This window comes from Octopus sinensis, linkage group LG18 (assembly GCF_006345805.1).
Source record: "Octopus sinensis linkage group LG18, ASM634580v1, whole genome shotgun sequence".
Taxonomy (NCBI): Eukaryota; Metazoa; Mollusca; class Cephalopoda; order Octopoda; family Octopodidae; genus Octopus; species Octopus sinensis.
Genome location: NC_043014.1, coordinates 40,077,386 through 40,103,225, shown reverse-complemented (window position 1 = coordinate 40,103,225; position 25,840 = coordinate 40,077,386). Strand labels below are relative to the sequence as shown.

Genomic DNA, 25,840 nt, shown 5'->3' with positions numbered 1-25,840 from the left:
TATATATATATTTATTTATTTATATATATGTGTGGAAGCTCCAGCATGGCCAGAACAAAATGGTTTTGAACCAACAGAAGAACAATACCAAACACAGTTGTATAAAATATATTTTGAATATAAAACTGATAAAAATCTTAAGGAAAAGAAAACGGTTGGAAGTAAAACATTTTAGTGAGGAAATAAATTTTTGTAGTCTTAATTTGGCCATTTGACAGTTCACTGGTTTTTGTTTTTTTTTGTTCTTGAAAAACATGTATAAAATCTTCCTGGTTGATAGCATGGTTGAGATTTACTCTCAGACCTGTGGTAGTGAGATATTTATTTCATTGAATTTTTGAAGGAATATCACAGATGATAAAATAAACAATCACACAATTAACGGTGCCAAATCTTACTTCATTTGCGACTGGGAATGTCTAGGACCAAGACAGGGTAAAAAAACCAAAAATCCTTTGGGGAAACTGCGTCAAAAAACAGGAATACGATCCCTTCGAATTAGTTGGAGATCATCGTCAAGAGTGAGAAGAATCTGTAAAGGAGATAGAATAAAGAAGATTGAATAAATCAAAAAATGTTTAACCCTTTTGTTACCAACCTTTTGTTAAAGGTGGTGCTCCAGCATGACTGAAACAAGTAAAAAGAAAAAAAAAAAGAAAAAGAAAGAACCTGGCTGAAACCGGCTCTGGCTCTGAGTACAAATTGCCTTGTTTTCATAAGTTTTGAATTAAAATCTTTCAATAAACCTTAGTCACAATTTATGTTCCTAACACTAGCTGAATGATAACTAACTTATTTTATTAAATTCTTTGTTACATTTAAAGTAATTGGAAAAAACACAGAGCATCTCAAAATAAATACAGTAACAGTATTTGAGTACTCTTTTTTCCACCTTGTTTCACATTTATGTGCTTACTCTGGTATATATATATATATATATATTGTTATATTTCGGAATGGTCATTTTGCCAGTTTAGCCAATAAAAACACACGCACTATATTTAAACGTATATATATATATATATATATATATATATATATATATATATATATATATATATATACACACACACATATATAACACACACACATACAACAGGCTTTTTTTCATTTCCCAATAATATATAAATTTGCTCTTCTTTCAGGCATACTTACCATAAAGGAGAAAAACATGCTTGAAGCTGATAAGAAATGCCAGATGTCATGGTCATCAAAAAACCCTAATAGAATACATTCTCTATTTTTATCACGAGACATGGCTGGAGATAACTGCAAGAGAGAAACATAGAATAAAAAATTTTACATATTTTAGATCAAGTTTAAAATGTGTAAACTTTGTTACATGCAGACTAATATATTGGGTTGTCCAGAAAGTTCATGCCGATTTATAGTAGCTTACCATTCGACTTATTTTAGAACATGGTTGAGTCCATAAAATAGGATTTGACTACATCTCCATTTAGAGTACAGTTTAACCCTTTCGTTACCAACCCGGCTGAAACCGGCTCTGGCTCTTTAGTATAAATGTCTTGTTTTCATAAGTTCTGAATTAAAATCTTCCACCAAACCTTAGTCACAATTTATGTTCCTAACACTAGCTTAATGATAACTAAGTTAGTTTACTAAATTCTTTGTTATATTTAAAGGAATTGAAAGAAACACAAAGCATCTCAAAATAAATACAGTGACGAAAGGGTTAAGCTATCTTTTCGTGGAAGAAGGTTTATGTTCCTATAATTCTGCGTTAATTCTGTAATCCTTTAAAATGGAAGATAAGAAAGTTCATTTTCGGCACTTGTTGCTTTGGGAACCAGACAAAAATTGCTGCAGCTCGGCTGGGATGTGTTACCCCACCCTCCATATTCACCAGATATTGCTCCTTCGGATTTCCACTTATTCAGATCTCTGCAGAATAGTCTTAATGGTAAAAATTTCAATTCCTTGGATGACATAAAAAGATACCTTGATGAATTCTTTGCCATGAAACCACCTCAGTTCTTGGAAGAGGATATTTTCAAGTTAAACAAAAGATGGAGGCGTATTGTGCAACAAAATGGTTCATATTTGGTTGATTAAAAATGTAATGGCAAGTATTTATTGACCTTTTTCTTTCCTTTAAAAATCGACATGAACTTTCCGGACAACCCATTACATCACCCTCCTCATCGGTTTAATGATCACCTTTCTATGTTTGCATGAAACAGATAGAATTTATTAAGGCAGATTTTTCTATAGCTAGACGCCCTTCCTGTCATCAACACTCACCTGTTTTTAAGTAAGGTAATATTTCCCTATGGCTGTGCATGTCTCTACTGAAGACTTTCTTCAAACTTATTTATTTTACCTAACTTCTCAGATAAATTAGGAAGGGTATCCAGCAATAGGCTACACCAGGCTCCAGTCTGATCTGGCAAGGTTTCTACTGCTGGATACCCTTCCTAATGCTAACCACTCTGAGAGTGTAATGGGTGCTTTTTATGTGCCAATCAGGGGGCACTGGCATCGACCACGTTCATATGGTGCTTTTTACATGCCACTGGCACATAAATATATATATTTTACCTAACTTCTCAGATAAATAACGTCAGACATTAGATGAAAAGGCACACTGTAACAATTGCCTTAAAATGCAAAGCATAGTGATAAAGAGGTAGCTCACTTCCTGAAAATTGCCCATTGTCAAGGTTCTAAAGGAGCTGGAAGCTGCTAACAAGATACACCACTTGTAAAAGAGCCATGTTAATTTACAACTGTTGCATAATACCATGGCAAGAGGACACAAACACACACACACACAAATACATATACATGTGATGCGCTTCTTTCAGTTTCTGGCTACCAAATCCACCTTCAAGGCTTTGGTTGAGCCAAAGTGCTATGCATTGGGATGAACTCAAGACCATGTGATTGGGAAGCAAACTTCTTATTTCTTTACTGCCCACAAGGGGCTAAACACAGAGGGGGCAAACAAGGACAGACAAACGAATTAAGTTGATTATATCAACCCCAGTGCATAACTGGTACTTATTTAATCGACCCTGAAAGGATGAAAGGTAAAGTCGACCGTGGCGGAATTTGAACTCAGAACATAGTGGCAGATGAAATACCTATTTCTTTACTGCCCACAAGGAGCTACACACAGGGGGGACAAACAAGCTACTTACCACACAGCCACTCATACGCCTATTTGTTTATGATTTCTTCAAAGTAAGGTGTTACGAAGATTAGACTTTCCAGTTTCCTGGTTTGCAAGATTCTTGACGATATATTAGACACTTTTTTTACCTAAGAAAGTATCGCCCCAAAATAACCTCAGTGAAAGAGGGTCACAATTAACGATATTTCATGGCCATTTCTGTTCTCCAGTGCCACTCACTAATCCATTAAATACCACACTGCATTTAATTACCTACATATTAGGCGTAGGAGTGGCTGTGTGGTAAGTAGCTTGCTTACCAACCACATGGTCCCGAGTTCAGTCCCACTGCATGGCACCTTGGGCAAGTGTCTTCTACTATAGCCTGGGGGCGACCAAAGCCTTGTGAGTGGATTTGGTAGATGGAAACTGAAAGAAGCCCATTGTATATATGTATGTATATGTATATATGTATGCATGTGTGAATATGTTTGTGTCTATGTTTGTCGCCCCAACATCGCTTAACAACCGATGCTGGTATGTTTACATACCCGTAACTTAGCGGTTCAGCAAGAAGAGACCAATAGTATAAGTACTAGGCTTACAAAGAATAAGTCCAGGGGTCGATTTGCTCGACTAAAGGCAGTGCTCCAGCATGGCCACAGTCAAATGACTGAAATAAGTAAAAGAGTAAATAAAACAAAAAAGAAGAGTAATTATTTACCTGCCATGAAGTAAGATGTTTAAGGAAAAAGTAGAGTGCAAAACCCCATAAAATTCCAGTCATTAAAATGTAGAATCGGGTCCACACCTTTATAGTTTCTTTACTTCGAAGCTGAAATAAAAGAGAAAAGACCATTTTGAAAGGACTGATAACTGATTTATTGACCCTGAAGGTATGAAAGACATACTTAAACTTGGCGGTGCCTACCACAACAGAATGGAGATCCTAAAACCAAGGTGCCACATAAAAGCTCTGAGTGGTTGACATTAGGAAAGGCATCCAGCCATAGAAACCAAAGCCAGATTATGGAACCTGGTGCAGCCCCTAGCCTTACCATTTCCTGTCAAGCTGTCCAACCCATGCCCACATGGAAAACGGACATATGGTAGATTGAGATGAATAAGGAAATCATCATCATCATCATCATCATCGTTTAACGTCCGCTTTACATGCTAGCATGGGTTGGACGATTTTGAGTGAGGGCTGGTGATCCAGATGGCTGCACCAGGCTCCAATCTTGATTTGGCAGAGTTTCTACAGCTGGATGCCCTTCCTAACGCCAACCACTCCGAGAGAGTAGTAGGTGCTTTTTACGTGCCACCCGCACAGGGGCCAGTCAGGCAGTACTGGCAATGACCTCGCTCGAATCTTTTTACACATGCCACCAGCACAGGTGCCAGCGGCACAGAAGCCAGTTGGCTGCTCTGGCAACGATCACACTCAGATGGTGCTCTTGGCACCTTACTAGCAAGGGCACAAGTGCCAGTAAGGCGAGACTGGTAACGATCACACTCAAATGGTGCCTTAGTCTTGGGGCATCCTATGGGATGACCTAGATGAGATAGATGACAAATGGTGTGTATACACCTATATCAGCTCACAGCATCACCTACCCAGACTGTGATATAGGTGTAGACACACCATTTGTCAACAAACGGGATATATTTTCCATGATGAAACGCAGCGAGTAACTCGTTCACTGGTTTGAATGTGCCTCAAGCATGTTTGGATTGATAATAACATTACAATTTTACTTTTCACAGCTTCTGAGCACAAGGAGGACAGAGAAATATATATATTTTCATAAACTTAACATATTCTAATAGAAGTTCTAATCACTTTATAAAAACCTACCTTCATAATTAAATAGAAAAACAAATAGAAAAGAAGATTTCCAATGAATATTGCAAGTAAATAACTAGCGAAATCACTTGGTTTCTTAACAGCTCCATAAACAGCACTAGAAATAAAAGAAAAAGAAAAAAAAAAACTTTGAGAAGCCAGCATCAAAACTGTGATTTCACATGATTTCAATTAACTTTTAAGAATTATGGAAAATAGAGAATCTAAAACAAAAATGTTTCTTTATTCTCAATGGATTTTCTAACATTTTTAAAATACTAAAAATACTATAATTATTATAATATAATTTTTATTATATTTATATGTTATTATAATTATATTTATTATAATATAATTTTTATTATATTTATATGTTATTATAATTATATTTATTATAATATAATTTTTATTATATTTATATGTTATTATAATTACATTTATATGATATTATAATTCATTTTTATAATTCATAGAAGACATATTAATGGACTTTGTCTTAAAAGAAAATAGACTTTCATTATATAAACAAAACGTAAATGTAAAATTAAACTTATTACAGAGATGTGAAGGCACATGGCTTAGTGGTTAGAGTATTCAGCTGGTGACTGTAAAGAAGCCTGTCATGTATATATATGTATATATCTATTTGTGTGTGTCTTTATGTCAGTGTTTGTCTCCCACCACCGTTTGACAATTGGTGTTGGTGAGTTTATATCCCTGTAACTTAGTGGTTCAGCAAAATAAAACAATAAAATAAGTTCTAGGCTTTAAAAAATAAATCCTGGGGTCGATTTGTTGGACTAGAACCTTTCAAGGTGATGCCCCAGCATGGCCACAGTCAAACGAGCAAAACAAGTAAAAGGTATTTGTTCTCTTTACTCTTTTACTTGTTTCGGTCATTTGACTGCGGTCATGCTGGAGCACCGCATTTAGTCAAGCAAATCAAGTCCAGGACTTATTCTTTGTAAGCCTAGTACTTATTCTATCGGTCTCTTTTGCGAAACCACTAAGTTACAGGGACATAAACACACCAGTATCAGTTGTCAAGCGATGTTGGGGGAACAAACACAGATACAAATACACATATATATATACATATACATATATATATGACGGGCTTCTTTCAGTTTCCATCTACCAGATCCACTCACAAGGCCTTAGTCGGCCGAAGGCTATAGTAGAAGACACTGAACCCGGAACCATGTGGTTGGTAAGCAAGCTACTTACCACACAGCCACTCCTGTTCTTTAATAATTCTACAGAAACGTAGAATACAAATGAATATATGGATAAATGTGGAGATGCTAATGAGGGTACTTACAAGGTCCAATTCATGATGTTACTGATGATGAGGAGAATCAATCGATCCTACAAGAAAAGAAAAATAATAATCTTATTAGGACAAAAATAAATTGGGTTTTCTTGAAAAAACAAAAACAAAAAACAATTGCAGCATGGAAGGTGCTTACAAGCCATTTAAGAAGCACACAAAAACCGTTAGATTAACTTCAACTTTTAAATTTAATTTGCCAAAATATTTTTGTCACTTTCAGACTGCGACCTGTTCACTGACAAAATTCTGCGCTGCATCTCAAAACAAAAAACTAATCCTTTATAAATTGCAAAAAAAAAAAAAATAACCTTTTATGAATTGCAAAAATCTGGGGCCCTTTTGTCTGATCTTCCATAACTAATCCTTTATGAATTGCAAAAATCTGGGGCCTTTTTGTCTGATCTTCCATAACTAATCCTTTATGAATTGCAAAAATCTGGGGCCTTTTTGTCTGATCTTCCATAACTAATCCTTTATGAATTGCAAAAATCTGGGGCCTTTTTGTCTGATCTTCCATAACTAATCCTTTATGAATTGCAAAAATCTGGGGCCTTTTTGTCTGATCTTCCATAACTAATCCTTTATGAATTGCAAAAATCTGGGGCCTTTTTGTCTGATCTTCCATAACTAATCCTTTATGAATTGCAAAAATCTGGGGCTCTTTTGTCTGATCTTCCATAACTAATCCTTTATGAATTGCAAAAATCTGGGGCCTTTTTGTCTGATCTTCCATAACTAATCCTTTATGAATTGCAAAAATCTGGGGCCCTTTTGTCTGATCTTCCATAACTAATCCTTTATGAATTGCAAAAACCTGGGGCCTTTTTGTCTGATCTTCCATAACTAATCCTTTATGAATTGCAAAAAAAACCAATCCTGTATGAATTGCAAAAATCTGGGGCCCTTTTGTCTGATCTTCCATAACTAATCCTTTATGAATTGCAAAAAAAACCAATCCTGTATGAATTGCAAAAATCTGGGGCCCTTTTGTCTGATCTTCCATAACTAATCCTTTATGAATTGCAAAAATCTGGGGCCCTTTTGTCTGATCTTCCATAACTAATCCTTTATGAATTGCAAAAATCTGGGGCCCTTTTGTCTGATCTTCCATAACTAATGCTTTATGAATTGCAAAAATCTGGGGCCCTTTTGTCTGATCTTCCATAACATAAGGCAGACAAATCTTTCCTGAAGAGAGTATCATCATGACAATCATCAGTGTCATCTTAACCATCATTGTGTCATAACTATAAGTATTGCAGTCATAACCATCAGACTGTCATCATAATGATCATCACAATCATCATAACCAGCATTGACATTGTCATATCAATGATCATCATTATCAATTTATTTATCATTGCTTCATCAAATCTCAGGTAGTTATTGGCAACAACAGTGAGTGCTTTGTTCGTTGTTTACTATATCGGAGTAAATATTGGGTTGTCCGGAAAGTTCGTGCCGATTTATAGTAGCTTACCTTTTGACTTACCCTTACTGATGTCGCAACTTGTTTCTACAGCTGAGTGAACTGGAACTATGTGAAATAAAGTGTCTTGCACAAGAACATAACACAGCCTGGTCTGGGAATCGAACTCACTACCTCATGAGTGTAAGTCTGACACTCTAACCACTCAGCCCTGCGCGTTCACATATGATAATAACAATTAATAACACAATGTGATGTGATGGCATAATGACAACATAATGTGGAAAAGAGAACCCTAAGAAGGATTTTATGGTCCTTATAAAATATATATATATATATATATATATTGAAATCAAATTCGATGACTCCGTGCTAGCTGGGTGCATAGAGCACCATATGAGTGTGATCGTTGACAGCTTTCCGTGCCAGTGGCACAAAAAAGGCACCATTCGAGGGTGATCGTTACCAGCATTGCCTTACTGGCACTTGTGCCTCGTGCTACTAGGGTGCTAAGAGCAGCATCCGAGCATGATCGTTGCCAGAGCAGCTAACTGGCTTCCGTGCCGGTGGCACATAAAAGGCACCATTTGAGCGTGATTGTTACCTGCGTTGCCTTACTGGCACTTGTGCCAGTGGCACGTGTAAAGGCATTTGAGTGAGGTCATTGCCAGTACCGCCTGACCGGCCCCCGTGCCGGTGGCATGTAAAAGCACTCACTACACTCTCGGAGTGGTTGGCATTAGGAAGGGCATCCAGCTGTAGAAACTCTGCCAGATCAAGATTGGAGCCTGGTGCAGCCATCTGGTTCGCCAGCCCTCAGTCAAATCGTCCAACCCATGCTAGCATGGAAAGCAGATGATGATGATGATATATATATATATATAGTGCGAAAATGATGAAGCCGTTATATATGTTTCTTTATTAGCCACACAGAGCTGCACACAGACAGGACAAATTACAAGGTAGAGCTTTTCTTTTTGGGGATAAAAAAAAGGGGGTTTGGTTTTCGATCAAAAGGGATCGTAAAAGGAAAGAAAAAAAAAGGGAGGGGAATGAAAATAAAAGGAAAAAGAAAAAAATCGATCAATAGGGATCGTTATCACAGAAATGTCAATATAAAGTGTAAAGGGGAGGACAGGTGAGGTTTACCCGTGGAAAGAAAAGCCTACGGAAAAGACCACAGTAACCTCGGTATCAGCACAACAGACTTTACCTTATACATAGGCTTTGCACACTGTATGAAATCACTGCATAACATTAGTCTCATTCGATTAAAAATTCCAAGATCTGTAAAAAAAAATGGAAAGAAAAACTCAGAAATAAAACACATTTCCTTTCATTTTGTCAGATTTGCTGGCAATACTGTAGCAATATTCTAGGAATATTATTGCCAGATCAAAAATATGCTAAAAAAGATATTTTTATGTCATCCAGCCCCTAGCCAGCACATGCACAAATTTTCACTGATACTAAACAGAATATTGTTCTTTCTCTCTTCGTAGTACAGACTGGAAGAATAGACATTTCATTATATTTAAAAAAAAAAAAATTTTTAATTTATAAGTTAGTTGACAAAAAGACTTCTTTGCAGCGAGCTGGCAAAAACGTTAGCATGCCGGGCGAAATGCTTAGCAGTATTTTGTCTGCTGTTACATTCTGAGTTCAAATTCTGCCAAGGTCGACTTTGCCTTTCATCCTTTCAGGGTCGATTAAGTAAGTACCAGTTACGCACTGGGGTCGATATAGTCAACTTAATCCGTTTGTCTGTCCTTGATTGTCTCCTCTGTGTGTAGCCCCTTGTGGTCAGTCAAGAAATAAGAAAGAATATGAGGTGTGGTTTGCATTAAAGGAGAAGATAAGTAAGATCAATGTTATGAATGTGGTGTAGAAAAAGAAGAACTATGCAATTTATTAATGCTTGGATTGTATACAATACCAACCTGAGTCTTTTAGTGTTTTCAAGTACATAATTGATTGAGTCAACTGAATCCCATTCCATTCTCTTCAACTGATATCAACCACGAAATTTCACAAAGTAACAAGAAAAAATACACTGATAGATATAAAGAAAATATTGTGCTTACCAATTTTCCATCTTCCCATGTAGTAAATCTGTACACTCAGAACTAGAGTTGTCACAAAATGAATAGCAGCAAAAACAATCCAAAAAACAGGTGTTTGGTAAACCTAAAACACAAACAAAATCCTATGTAGATTTTTTTTTTTTTACAGAAATATTTGAGCTATTAGAACTAATCAATGAAAATTGCTATTTCCATCTTGATGTCATAAAAGTATTTTAATATTTCCAAATAGTCATACTAATGCTTCTGGTGAATTTATAATTAAAGGGGAGATAATCACTTCTTGGTTAAATTAACCTGAAGAAGATGGATATTCAATTTTTAATTAAAAAAAATTTTTTTTTCTCATTTTTCATAAAATAAAGTTCTTAAAAGTTTTTAGTCATTGGTAGCTGTGTCTAGCACTATTTCATCTGCCTTTGGAATCTTCAGCATGACTTAACTCAAAACACAAATTAATTAATAGTAGATAGATATGATTAAATGTGTTGGCTTGCATGGCATTATTGAGCAATCATGATTTCTTTGCAGAAAAAATTAATTATTTCTCTCCACATTTTTTCTCTCCTTTTTTTTCTCTCCTTGTTTTTTCTGTGTCCCTTTCTGTAGAAGAGCGTAGGCTCGAAACGTAAAATACTTTTTCTATTCATAACATTGATATATACTAATACATCTGTTTGTTTTGTACACCACCTGTCTTCGTCTTTTGTTATTTTTCGTAAACTATCCCTATATATATATATATATATATAATATATATATATATATATATATATATATATATATATGTATATATATATCAGTTGCTATCCTTTTCTTTCTTTATGGCAAAAGTATTGTCATTTGGTTAAGAAGTTCACTTCACAACCAATCAGATTCAGTTTTGACTTCACAGTGAAACAACTTAAGCAAGATTCTTCTACCATAGCATCAAGTTGACCAAAGTCTCATAAATGGTATTTAATAGATGAAGGGCGGTGAGCTGGCAGAAATGTTAGCACACGGGGCAAAATGCTTAGCTGTATTTTGTCTGCCGCTACATTCTGAGTTCAAATTCCGCCGAGGTCGACTTTGCCTTTCATCCTTTCAGGGTTGATAAATTAAGTACCAGTTACGACTGGGGTCGATGTAATCGACTTAATACCTATGTCTGTCCTTGTTTGTCCCTTCTATGTTTAGCCCCTTGTGGGTAGTAAAGAAATAGGTATTTCGTCTGCTACTACGTTCTGAGTTCAAATTCCGCCAAGGTTGACTTTGCCTTTCATCCTTTCAGGGGTCGATTAAATAAGAACCAGTCAAGCACTGGGGGTCGATGTAATCGACTTAATCCGTTTGTCTGTCCTTGTTTGTCCCCTCTGTGTTTAGCCCCTTGTGGGTAGTAAAGAAATAGGTATTTAATAGATGGAAACTGTGTGGAAGCCTGTCAAAGGGACTGGTTTTGTTCTTGGATGATATGTTACTCAATCCATCACCCAGTTAAACATCACTACCTGGCCCTTAAATGCCTTTAATGAAGCCCACTCAATTGCCAGAAATGAGTCGGATCCTACAAATAATTCCTCTCTTTGTCTCCTTTCCTCCTACTTTTCCTCCTGTACCAGCCCCTTAATTTAGAAAACAACAGTCTCAAATTTCGACACAGGGCTAATAATTTTGAAGGGAGGGAACATGTTGATTGCACCAATGTCAGTATTTGATTGATATTTATTTTTTCTACCCACAAAAGGATGAAAGGCAAAGTTGACAGTAAAGTTTGAATACAGAAAGTAAAGAGCTGAAAGAAATACCTATTTCTTTACTACCCACAAGGGGCTAAACATAGAAAGGACAAACAAGGACAGACAAACGGATTAAGTCGATTATATCGACCCCAGTGCATAACTGGTACTTATCTAATTGACCCCAAAAGGATGAAATGCAAAGTCGACCTCGGCGGAATTTGAACTCAGAACATAGCAGCAGACAAAATACCTATTTCTTTACTACCCACAAGGGGCTAAACACAGAAGGGACAAACAAGGACAGACAAACGGATTAAGTCGATTACATTGACCCCCCCCCCCAGTGCGTAACTGGTACTTAATTTATCGACCCCAAAAGGATGAAAGGTAAAGTCGACCTCGGAGGAATTTGAACTCAGACGAAATACCTATTTCTTTATTACCCACAAGGGGCTAAACACAGAGGGGACAAACAAAGACAGACAACGGATTAAGTCGATTACATCGACCCCAGTGTGTAACTGGTACTTAATTTATTGACCCCGAAAGGATGAAAAGCAAAGTCAACCTCAGCGGAATTTGAACTCAGAACGTAGCGGCAGATGAAATACCGCTAAGCATTTCACCCAGCGTGCTAACGTTTCTGCCAGTTCGCCGCCTTATATGAGCTGAAAGAAATACCACTAACAGTTTGTCTGATATGATAACAATTCTAACAGTTCACTGTCTAATAAAGCTGTTCATTTTTTTTTTAAATCATTATTTGTTTCACTAGCTACTGTTTGGTTTTTAATGGAAATACCCCATCACACACAGACACACACACACACATAAGGGATTATAATATATGTGAAATACTTACCACTCCAATGACAGCTATAAATATAATGAATGCCATGTAAAGATAAGCTGTGTGGGCTTTGGCATTGATATCAGGATGACGAGTCTGATAGAGCCGTAACATACAAAGACAGGCAATGATGTACATAAAAGATGTATCTGAAAATAAAAGTAGTGTTTTAATAAAAAATGAGCTTAAATAATTATGATAAGTCTGATAGAGTCACAAACATACACAGAAAGGCATAAAAGATGTATCTGAAAATAATACCAATGTTTTGAAAAAAATGAGCTAAAATAGTTGTAAAATATATGAGTATTTTAAGAGTAGTTGAGGTTATAAGAGACTAGCAGCATAGCCCGGCGTTGCCCGGGTATGTAAGAGCCCCTAGTAGGCAACGACTAATCCCAATCTAGTTCTTTCCCTCTAGGGAACGAAGGCGCATGTGTAGGTTGCAACGTCTTCTCTTCACTCGAACACTTCTATGTATACGATGTTCCTAGCTGTCTCCCGACAGAAAATGTGTTGCATATAAAAAGCTTAGATTCTCGACCCCATGTCGAATTTATCGGTTATTTTCAAAACTGGGGGAACTTTTCAAAATTTTCGCTGCGTTAGTTTTGAATTATGACATTGGGCTATGTGTGTGTCAAGTTTCATCAGAATCGGTTGAAAGCCGTGGTCAGGGTGAGGGTACAACCTGACAGACACACAGACAGACAAACTGCCGTTTATATATAGAGAGATAATGGTATCATTGAAACCCAAAGGTGTCAGGTAATGCTGAATAAGTGCTATAGACAGACCATAGTTAAGTTCCAGATTCGGTAAAATTGCAAATAAAGGGTTCAATGTTGGTTCTATGTCAGCGTGTGTATATAAGAATTTTTTGCGTAATAAGATAAAAAAATTAAGGCTGTATAGATATTAGAGCATTTATAGATAAAAGGTTTTACAGCTGTTTCTAGGATGTTTATTAATTATATCCCTTCATCGGAGACGGTGTGAGAGGAAAGTTAAGTCATAGTTAGTTCAGATGTGATACAAAATAGAGAGTATTTTAAGGGTACTGATATTAGATGAGTACAAGATTTTAGATCTGCCCTCTCAGTCTAATAAGTACCCTTTTCAATTTGTTCACCTAAAGCTTCTTAATTAACATTAATTAATATAAATAACACAGGAGTGGCTGTGTGGTAAGTAGCTTGTTTACCAACCACATGGTTCCGGGTTCAGTCCCACCGCGTGGCATATTGGGCAAGTGTCTTCTACTATAGCCTCGGGCCGACCAAAGCCTTGTGAGTGGTTTTGGTTGACAGAAACTGAAAGAAGCCCGTCGTATATATGTGTATATATATATATATATATATATATATATATATATGCGTGTGTGTGTTTGTGTGTCTGTGTTTGTCCCCCTAGCATTGCTTAACAACCGATGCTGGTGTGTTTATGTCCCCGTTACTTAGCAGTTCGGCAAAAGAGACCGATAGAATAAGTACTGGGCTTACAAAAGAATAAGCCCCGGGGTCGAGTTGCTCGATTAAAGGCAGTGCTCCAGCATGGCCGCAGTCAAATGACTGAAACAAGTAAAAAGAGTAAAAGAGTATAAAAGAGTAAATACCTACCAAATTGGAAGTTTGAATAAGTTGGACATACATGATAACAAGCACTCATGACCCCTTCCATGCAGAGCCCTAAGCCCATGGCATAAAATAAACCGTATGGTTGAGGAATACCATACAACTGCAACAGAGTGGAAACAAGAAATTATTTTTAGACAATCTAAATTCTCAATCAAGAAAAGTTACCATTTTCTTTGATACAAAAGAAAACAACATTCAATCATATTCAATTACAAAACTTAATTATTGCATTGTGTAACATGGTTTTTTCCTATTTGCTTATCCCTAGAAAGTATAAGAAATGTCTAGTATTTCTTTCAAATTTTGCATTTGTTATATTTATTCAAGGAGTGGCTGTGTGGTAAGTAGCTTATTTACCAACCACATGGTTCTGGGTTCAGTCCCACTGCGTGGCACCTTGGGCAAGTGTCTTCTACTATAGCCTCGGGCCGACCAAAGCCTTGTGAGTGGATTTGGTAGACGGAAACTGAAAGAAGCCTGTCGTATATATGTATATATACGTATATATGTATGTGTGTGTATATGTTTGTGTGTCTGTCTTTGTCCCCCCAACATCACTTGACAACCAATGCTGGTGTGTTTACGTCCCCCGTAACTTAGCGGTTCGGCAAAAGACACCAATAGAATAAGTACTAGGCTTACAAAGAATAAGTCCTGGGGTCGATTTGCTCGACTAAAGGTGGTGCTCCAGCATGGCTGCAGTCAAATGACTGAAACAAGTAAAAGAGTAAACCCCAAAGAATCCTTCTCAGCACATCACTATGATGCCTCCTTCACTACTCCTACTTATGATAAGAGATGTACATATTGTCCACCACTAAGGGACATGTTCAAGCAAACTGACAAGCATGATATTTCTGCTTCAGCAACTCAGCGCTGAATCTGTCTGAAATGTAATGGAAAATAAGTCAATTTCAAAACTTTGATGTCCAGATTACAAACACGAAGTTTGAAAGGAATAGTAGTCATTTCCTTTGATTTCTAGATAGAAGCAAGTAGGAAATTACACTTACTGACCAAAAACAGAAAAAAAATAAATAAATAAAAATAAAAATTTTGTTACACAGTGTTATTAAACTGAGTAACTTAATTAAGGAGAAAAGTATTATGCAATACTGAATTGTGCTAAAAATATTTGTACTTAGGAATGATTAGATTAAAACCAAATCACTTCAGGTTATGAGATTGCAATATTAACAGAAAGGTTTTGTATCTGAATGTTATTCTGATAAGAAACTAGGTCTACCTCAAGCTTACAGGTTAATCCAGATATTCAAAGTGTTCAGACAGAAGGAACAAAATTCCCTGCCCCTGGACAAGATACTAGTATGTCAGAAAGTTATCCCCTTGGTGCCACTGACACTTATTTTCAGTTGAGTGTACTGGAGCAACATGAAATGAAGGATATAGCGCACTGCCCAGTCTGAGAACTTAACCCACAACCTAATGCTTAGGAGCCCAATACACTAACAACTAGCCCATGTGCCTTCATAAACATATAAAAATCTAAATTTAATTTTAATAATAATAATAATGAAATTATTGTATACAGTGCTCAGGTGTACCACAACTTGTCAAAAGTGCGTATAAAGCATGTGCCTTAATGTACAAATGTCTGGAAAGTGAACAGTGTATGTGTCAGATACATGCTTGCATGTGTGTGGAGGGGAGAAAATCAGGTGTAGTGTTGGCAAATCTCAGGAAGCATGGAAGTTTTGAAGGATGCAGTGCTCCGACAACTAACAACTGATGCCAGCAGTTTGTTCCATGCTTCAGCAACTCTTAGCATGAAAAAACGTTTCCGAAAGTCATGGGAGCTGTGCTGTTTTCTGACTTTGTAAACATGTCCACAGGTGTTAGACAGGTGGAGTTTTAATTTAGGATTCTTCAAATTAGGCTGAATTTTCATATTTGTGTCTGTTCCATTCTAGAAATAGCATCAACTATAACAGTTATTGTATTTTGTGACAGGAATATCGGCTGATCTAACTGTCAAACAATATCAAAGGATATTAACATTAAAATATAAAATGCATAAATTTATAACAAAGTGATGTAGAGATATGAAAAACAATAAAATGTTACCTCTTCAGCTTTTCCATACTTCTTTACTATTTCTCTGTGTATCAAATCCCTGTAAATATGAAATCATTACTTAATTACAGAGATGTACTCGCATAGCAAGTGACTTGATCTGAGATCGTGTGCTAGAACGAAAACAATTGCAGCGTGGAAGGTGTTTATAAGCCATTTAAACAAACACACAAAAACCGTTAGATTCACTTCAACAGTTAAATTTAAACCTGTTCACTGACAAAATTCTGTGCTGCATCACAGAATTTGAAGAGGTCGCGGTCTCAAAGCAACGAAAATATTTTGACAAATTAAATTTAAATGTCGAAGTGAATCTAACGGTTTTTTGTGTGTTTCTTAAATGGCTCATAAACACCTTCAATGCTGCAATTGTCATTACTTAATTATTTCTATCAAAAGTGTTCATACAACATACTGCTTATTATTTTATTCTGTTATTACTACATGAGTTACAATTATTTTATTTCCGAAATATACATTACTGTACTGGTCAAAAACAACATTTTTCGATCCATTTCAGCTTAATTTGTTCTTTCTTTCTCTTCCTCTCTTTTACTCAATTTGTCAACCTTCCATATATCCAGTTATCTAACTAATCCACCTCTCTTTATAATCACCTTTCTTTTTTTTTTTTTCCATCATTCTCAACACAGCCACAAAATTATAGCATGACAGGAAGTAAAACCAGTAAAGGAAAAAAAAAAAGAAACCTGTGCCTTATCATTTCATATATAGAGATATTTACACAAGCCAGTAAAGAAATATAATACGTCAAATATCAATATGTAATTATATACAAATTATCTTCGTCATCATTTTAATATCCATTTTGCCATGCAATTGATATCATCAGTGGGCACTAACCTTCAAAGATCATTTTCATTTACCTCGCAACATCCATCAAAAGTTCCTACCACAATAACTGTTTTCCTTACATACATTGGTCAATGCAGCTTCATTGACCAATCAATTTCCTGGTCATTTTTTTTCCAGCTCAGTCTTGTGATCAAGTATACACTGCAATATACAATTTACTATACACAACTTGTTTCTCCTCAGTTTCTGTAGACCCTGTTTATTGACTATCGGATGCCATGTGAAAATATTTTTGCTGCCAATAGAAGTAATATATTTCCTGAATATCTTCCAACTGCTTGGAGGTCTAATTACTGTAATATCATTTACTGCTGTTGCTTGTTATTCTCACATGATGACTCTAAATTAATCATATTCCACACATAAAAGAGATGATAATTTCAGAAAAAAATACAAATCACTTTTATTAACCCTTTAGTGTTCGCATTATTCTGCCAAAATTAATCCTTTTTTACCCACATTGTTTTGAACTAATCATGCATTATCTTGTAGCTATGAGATTTTGAGGAGGTAGCTGCTAATTTTTAAAACGATATTGTAGGGTTGGTGTGAGAGACCAGATCTGGCCAGTTTGAACATAAAACAGGCAGAATACTTTTGGCCGGATATGGCCGGTTTAAATGCTAAAGGGTTAAATTAAGTTAATGTCTGACAACAGACATTAATTGTCTTGGTTTATATTTTGATAATTGTTTACGATAAATTCATCAAATAAATCCATGAATAATTCTTTTCTACTCTAGGCACAAGGCCCGAAATTTTGGGGGAGGAGGCAGTTGATTAGATCAACCTCAGTACACAACTGGTACTTACTTTATCGACCTCGAAAGGATGAAAGGCAAAGTTGACCTCAGCAGAATTTGAACTCAGAACGTAAAGATAGATGAAATACCGCCAAGCATTTCGCCTGGCTTGCTAACGATTCTGCCAGCTCACCTAACTTAAGCAGGTGTAATACCTGTATATCTGCACACTATTTTTTAGCTATTAATATTTCATTCACAAAGGGTTCAGTTTAGTCCAAAACATTAAAAAAATCTTCTTTATATCACAAAAGGGAACTTGTCACAGAATTTGAGAAAACATCCAGAAATTGTCAAAATCCTGATAATTCAAAAACCAAATATATTACCACATTTGATGACATAAAAGGCACACAAGCACATTGGGGGCACCCCAATCTCTGCAGTGCATATTCATGTAAACAGTTTTAGTGCATTAAAGCGTGTAATATTTAAAGCAACTTTGCATAAAGGACCCTGGATGAATTTTTTTTTTATGCATTTGGGGGAGGGTGTCTTATATTCCATCAAATATGGTACTTCCCTAAATTTTAACTTAAAGTTATTCACTTGCCAAATTACATGCTTTTTATGTAGGAGATTTATTACCAAAGTACATCAGCAATCAACCACTATTGATTTACAAATAAGCTTCTTCTTCTCTTGATACATCACTTGTGATCACATCAAAAATTCATTTTCATACAATTAGAATTGCATGCAATAACAGATTATATGCTTATTCTCACATTTCTATCATTGAAAATGTTAAATGAATTCAGTATAATATTCTGATTTAGTTCTGTAAAGCAAGATCAATTAACTTTATTGAAATACTTATAATTTTATTTCATTATTAAAGTATGTTTGAATGATACAAAATATATTAAGTTTACATATATATTACTGATAATTATTTGGCTGTATATAATTCTGTATGTAACTATATATGTTCATTCATTCACTTTACAACTCTTTCCCAGAGCTAGGATGGATTAGATGAATATATATTAACCCTTTTAGAATGGTTGACATAAATTTACGCTTGCAATGTACATGCTTTAAATCAGTCGAGAATCAATTAATTCTGCAATCTCCATTTCAAGCAAACTTCCATGTTTACATTCATTTCATTTCCTCTCCCTCTGCACATAACTATAATACCTTCATTTTACAAATTTGAAAACATCATCATCATCATCATCATCGTTTAACGTCCGCTTTCCATGCAAGCATGGGTTGGACGGTTTTGACTGAGGGCTGGCAACCAGATGGCTGCACCAGGCTCCAATCTTGATTTGGCAGAGTTTCTACAGCTGGATGCCCTTCCTAACGCCAACCACTCCGAGAGTGTAGTGGGTGCATTTTACGTGCCACCGGCTCGGGGGCCAGTCAGGCGGTACTGGCAATGACCCCGCTTGAATCTTTTTACACATGCCACCAGCACAGGTGCCAGTAAGGCGACGTTGGTAACGATCACGCTCAAATGGTGTCCTTTTACGTGCCACTGGCACGGAAGCCAGTTGGCTGCTCTGGCAACGATCACGCTCGGATGATGCTCTTGGCACCCTACTAGCACGGGCACAAGTGCCAGTAAGGCGACGCTGGTAACGATCACAATCAAATGGTGCCTTTGCTCTGGCAACGATCAAACACAAGTTTGTAAAATTTGTAAAAGTTTTTAGAAACTTTAGGGTGAACATTTAAAACTTGTAAAACTTTCTGGAAACTCAAATTGTATATATAACCCTTTATCATTTAAACCAGCCATAGCTGGTCCAAGCATTCTACTTGTCTTATGTTCAAAACCAGCTAGATCCAGCCTCTCCCATCTACCCTGTTAACATCATTCTAAAAATAACCAACCACATCACTAAAATCTCAAAGATACGAGATAACGCATGATTAATTCAAAACAATGTGAATCACTCAATCTGACAGAGTAATCTGAATGCTAAATGGTTAAAGTATGATGGTGACATTTAAATGATGGTTATGATGGTGGTGGCTGAAGTGGAAGCAACGGTGGTAGCGGTGGCGGTGGCAGGGGGTGAGGATCAAGGAGGCAGCAGTATCAGTGGTGGTGGCAGCAGCGGTGGTGTTGAAGGAGGCAACAGCAGTGGTAGCAGTGACAGCAGTGTTTGATGACAACAATAATGATGATGATGATGATGACGATGATGAATGTGATGATGATGACGATGATGAATGTGATGATGATGACAATGATGCTGATGATAATGATGATGACAATGATGCTGACGATGATGATGATGATGATGATGATGATGATGATGATGATGAATGTGATGATGATGACAATGATGATGACGATGATGATGATGATGATGAATGTGATGATGATGACGATGATGATGACGGTGATGATGATGAATGTGATGATGACAATGATGCTGACGATAATGATGATGACAATGATGCTGACGATGATGATGATGATGATGACGATGACGATGATGAATGTGATGATGATGATGATGATGAATGTGATGATGATGACAATGATGATGACGATGATGATGATGATGATGATGACGATGATGATGATGACGATGATGATGATGATTGAAAGGCCTTATTATTATTATCATCGTTATCATCAACATGCATGTGTAAAAGCTTTAAAGTGTCAGAAAAAAAAAAATCTTAGTCAATCCAAAGTTACTTACCTGCGCCAGACAAGAAGTAAGAATAACATTCCAAGTAAAATGTAACCAATATTGCTGAAGACATTATTAAATGAACTTAGAACTTTATAAGGCATTGCACACTTGAAGTTATAGTAACAAGTGTCTTCGTTTCCTGTTACATTAAGAACCTAAATCAAAGAGAAAAAAAAAAGTATAATTCACTTTCAGTCAACAAAATATATGTATATATATATATATATATATATATATATTAATCAATATAAGGGTAGCAAAAAATTCAAGAAAAATTTATCGCCACCAGCGGTCTAGTGAGAAAGAAAAAATAGTCACAGACTATATATATATATAATTTCAACAATATTAAGGAATGGCCCTGATAGGCCATTCGACTCACCAGAAAGAGCAGCCAAACTCAAACCGCTAAATAGTTGTAATTCTGAAACCAAAGGAGAAATAAAAACATTTACCTTTATCATGATAAGGGTAAATGTTTTTATTTATCAGGGCCATTCCTTAATATTGTTGAAATATATATATATATATATATATAAAAGAGTGTATGAGAGAGAGAGAGAAGGATGAGGAAAAACAGCAAGATGACAAAATAAAAGATGCTAGAGAGAGAAAAGAAAGGGAGGACATAAGCTGTTAGTGAAAGAGAGAAAGGGAAGAGAAAAAAGATGAAATAGGCTGTAGGCATGGCTGTGTGGTAAGAAGCTTGCTTCCCAACCACATGGTCCCAGGTTCAGTCCCATCATCATCATCATCATTGTTCGACCGAGGTCGAGACAATGGAATTTACCATGCTACGCCAGATTTCACGATCCATCATAGCATTACGGAGGTTCTGTTGCTTGATGCCTGTATCCCTGGAGATTACATCAGGGTAGGAGAGTGTGCGTTCTCTGGTATTGCGAGTAGATGGCTTCCAGAGGAGAAGAGTAGAAATTGCCTCGTTTTCAGCTCTACAACAATGTCCAGCAAACTGGACTCTCCTACCTTTCACAAGAGATGATACAGGTGGTAGTTTCCCATATATTTGCATTTTGGTTGGATGACGCTTCCATGAGAGATTTTGAGCTCTCATAAGGAGGCGAGTGTAAGTTCTATCCAACTGCCTCTCAAGCTTCCTTGATAACGTCCAGGTTTCTGAGCCATATAGTAGAATTGGTTCGACTGTGGCTTTGAAGATTTCAAGTTTGAAGTCTCTACTTCAAAGGTTCAGTCCCACTGCATGGCACCCTGGGCAAGTGTTTTCTACTATAGCCTTGGGCTGACCAAAATCTTGTGAGTGGATTTCATAGACAGAAACCGGAAGAAGCCTGTCGTGTATATAACGGCAGACGAAATACTGCTAAGCATTTCACCCAGTGTGCTAACGTTTCTGCCAGCTCACCACTAACAGTTCTGTGATATGAAACTAACTATTTTGAAGTATTTGAATTTCAGCCTTTTATTATAATTTTATGAAAGAATTATATTGAGCTATGTTCCAAACACCAGTTTAATAATAGAGAAGTTAATTTATTTTGCTAAATCCATCATGGATAATGAATTTCCAAGGTATACTCTTTTACTTGCTTCAGTCATTTGTCTTTGGCCATGCTGGAGCACTGCCTTTAGTCGAGCAAATCGACCCCAGGACTTACTCTTTGTAAGCCTAGTACTTATTCTATCAGTCTCTTTTGCTGAACCGCTAAGTTACAGGGACCCTAAACACACCAGCATTGGTTGTCAAGCGATGTTGGGGGAATAAACACAGACATACAAACATATACACACACGTACATATATACATATATACGACGGGCTTCTCTCAGTTTCTGTCTACCAAATCCACTCACAAGACTTTGGTCAGCCCAAGGTTATAGTAGAAGACACTTGTCCAAGGTGCCATGCAGTGGGACTGAACCCGGAACCGTGTGGTTGGTAAGCAAGCTACTTACCACACAGCCACTCCTATGGTGACAAAAGGAAAAAAAATTAAATTTAGGTAAAAAAAAAACTGAATTTAAAAGGGTTCTGAACATTATACAATAAATAATCAAGACAATTGTTTTGAAGAGATTTCTTTATACATACTTTTTGATATGTTATGACTAACTGGATCACTGGAAGTCCATAAAATATAACAATTGTCCAAAGATTCCTGAAAGAAATAGTGAAGAATGTTATCATTCAAACAATTTTTGCCTATTTTTAATAACATCCATCCATCCATCCATCCATCCACCCATTCTTTCCACCCACTGTTTTTGGGAGGGTCATGGGGAAAAAATCCTCAGGTACTTCCCCCATGGGATCCCATCATAACATCTTCTGGCCGGATTCCCAAGCATGACCAATTGAGACAATGGATATTTTCCAACCATCTCGTTCTTGATCTACCCATAGGTACTCTGCCAGTTTGGCTCAGTTTGAAGAATTTGTCTTGCAGTTCTTTCTTGTAATATTCTAATCAAATGAAGGCAGCAAGCTAGCAGAATCGTGAGCATGCAAGACAAGATGCTTAGTGGTATTTCGTCTGTCGTTACGTTGTGAGTTCAAATTCCGCCAAGGTTGGCTTTGCCTTTCATCTTTTCGGGGTCAATAAATTAAGTACCTATTTCTTTATTACCCACAAGGGGCTAAACACAGAGGGGACAAACAAGGACAGGCATAGGTATTAAGTCGATTACATCGACCCCAGTGCGTAACTGGTACTTAATTTATCGACCCCGAAAGGATGAAAGGCAAAGTCGACCTCGGCGGAATTTGAACTCACAACGTAACGCAGACGAAATACCGCTAAGCATTTCGCCCAGCGGCTAACATTTCTGCCAGCTCGCCGCCTAAATTAAGTACCAGTTACGCACTGGGGTCGATGTAATCGACTTAATACCTATGTCTGTCCTTGTTTGTCCCCACTATGTTTAGCCCCTTGTGGGTAATAAAGAAATAGGTATCTTGTCTGTCTTCATGTTCTGAGTTCAAATTCTGACTTTGCCTTCCACCTTTTCAGGGTCAAGAAAATAAGTACCAGTCGAGCACTAGGGTCAATGTTATCAACTTACCCTACCTCCCAAAATTGCTGGCCTTGTGCCAAAATTTGAAATCAATATTCTAATCAAATGTCCATAGTACTGGGGCTGTGACCTCTCAATGTCGAAAAGTAGCAGCAATTTTGTTTAATTGATAATTTGTAATATTTATGAGTTATTCACCTCATCTACAGCATATTTCTGTATCTTTTTATGTTTGTAAATATTTGCAACAAATAACAACCAAAGTTCTGGAGAAATATTGGGCTGTCTGGAAAGTTCTTGCCGATTTATAGTAGCTTACCTTTCGACTTATTTTAGAACATGGTTGAGTCCATAAAATAGGATTTGACTATGCCTCCGTTTAGAGCACAGTTTAAAGTATCTTTTTATGGAAAAAGGTTCATGTTCCTATAACCTGTGTTGATTCTGTAACCCTTTAAAATGGAAGATAAGAAAGTTCATTTTCAGCACTTGATGCTTTGGGAACAAGACAAAAATTGCTGCAGCTTGGCTGGGATGTGTTACCCCACCTCCATATTCACCAGATATTGCTCCTTCGGATTTCCACTTATTCAGATCTCTGCAGAATAGTCTTAATGGTAAAAATTTCAATTCCTTGGATGACGTAAAAAGATACCTTGATGAATTCTTTGCCATGAAACCACCTCAATTCTGGGAAGAGGGTATTTTCAAGTTAAAGGAAAGATGGAGACGCATTGTGCAACAAAATGGTTCGTATTTGGTTGATTAAAAATGTAATGGCAAGTATTTATTGACCTTTTTCTTTCCTTTAAAAATCGGCATGAACTTTCCAGACAACCCAATACTTTTAGAAACAAGGAAAACCAGTAGAAAGCCACATCTGTGACATCTAAACAACAACAAATGTTTTATGACCATTTGCCTGGTAAAACTACACTCTTTTGCTCTTTTACTTGTTTCAGTCATTTGACTGTGGCCATGCTGGAGCACCGCCTTTAGTCGAGCAAATCGATCCCAGGTCTTATTCTTTGTAAGCCTAGTACTTATTCTATCAGGCTCTTTTGCTGAATCGCTAAGTTACAGAGATGTAAACACAGCAGCATTGGTTATCAAGCGATGTTGGGGGACAAACACAGACACACAAACATATACACACACATACATACATAGATATATATATATATATACACACATATATATATGACAGGCTTCTTTCAGTTTCTGTCTACCAAATCCACTCACAAGGCTTCAGCCAACAGCATCCAGACAATGGCACCAAACCCCTAACCACATGGTTCCAAACTGAACTCCTTAGACATGGAGCCATTACAAATATTTATAGTTGTAAAAATAAATACACTCTTACCAGTTGTACACTTTCCCATATTTTTCCAGTTTTTTCCTCCCTTTACGAGATAAGTCAGACACAAATAAAGCTGTCTGAAATTAAAACAACAACAGGAAATATTTATATTTCAAATATACCACACGATATGTGATAGAAAATGTGATAATGTAGCAAACACAATGACATCAGACATTACAAGCACCAGTTTAAAAATGAAAAGAGAAACAGGATAGACTGAATAGACTGGAACTGCATATCTGTCAGTTACCAAGTAACCAAATTAATAGAGGACCTGGTACTGGGTCGGACAGGAGTCTTAGGATCCATAAGGTCAGAGCTTAACCCCTTAGCATTTAAACTTGCCACATCCGGCCCTAATATTCTACTTGTTTTATGTTAAAACTGGCTAGCTCTGGCTTCTCACACCTACCCTACAATGACATTCTAAAAATATACAATCACATGATTGAAATCTCAAAGCCACTAGATAATATACGATCAATTCAAAGCAATGTGAATAATAAGTATTACACTTGACAAAGTAATCTGAATGCCAAAGGGTTAAACCTAGTTTCTGTGCCATATAAGTGACTGAGATTACAATACTCCCCCCTGGATAGGACACCAGTCCATTGGAGGTTAACTTCCCAACTATTGCTGGAACTCATTTTCAGCTGAGTAGACTGTAGCAATGTGAAATGAAGTGTTTTGCTCAAGAACACAATACATCATCTAGTTCGGGAATTAAAATCACAACCTTGCGATCATGAGTCCAACATCATGAACAACAGACTGTTTCATCTTTACAAATTAGATACCATTCCACGTTTCTCCCACTTCAGAAGTGGTTAGGGCGTTACCAGCGTCACCTTACTGGCATATAAAAGCACCCACTACACTCTCAGAGTGGTTGGCGTTAGGAAGGGCATCCAGCTGTAGAAACTCTGCCAGATCAGATTGGAGCCTGGTACACCTATCTGGTTCACCAGTCCTCAGTCAAATCGTCCAACCCATGCTAGCATGAAAA

At 36.7% G+C, this 25,840-nt stretch overlaps 1 protein-coding gene across 3 annotated transcripts in view; it reads right to left on the bottom strand.

Moving 5' to 3' along the window:
- Positions 1–154: 154 nt before the first annotated feature.
- The window catches only part of LOC115221411 (SID1 transmembrane family member 1-like), a 74,391-nt gene continuing 48,705 nt past the window's right edge, over positions 155–25,840 (bottom strand). For 2 of the 3 annotated variants that reach the window (XM_029791593.2, XM_036510902.1), the window contains 13 exons: positions 24,832–24,905; positions 22,543–22,609; positions 20,479–20,627; positions 16,122–16,170; positions 14,019–14,136; positions 12,412–12,548; positions 9,829–9,931; positions 8,958–9,031; positions 6,304–6,350; positions 4,995–5,100; positions 3,861–3,971; positions 1,156–1,269; positions 470–532 (listed from right to left, as the gene is read on the bottom strand). In XM_029791593.2, the coding sequence (XP_029647453.1) occupies positions 470–532; positions 1,156–1,269; positions 3,861–3,971; positions 4,995–5,100; positions 6,304–6,350; positions 8,958–9,031; positions 9,829–9,931; positions 12,412–12,548; positions 14,019–14,136; positions 16,122–16,170; positions 20,479–20,627; positions 22,543–22,609; positions 24,832–24,905 (1,212 nt within the window). Of the gene's footprint in view, positions 533–1,155; positions 1,270–3,860; positions 3,972–4,994; positions 5,101–6,303; positions 6,351–8,957; positions 9,032–9,828; positions 9,932–12,411; positions 12,549–14,018; positions 14,137–16,121; positions 16,171–20,478; positions 20,628–22,542; positions 22,610–24,831; positions 24,906–25,840 lie in introns of all 3 variants that reach the window. The other variant, XM_029791592.2, reaches the window with a different exon arrangement.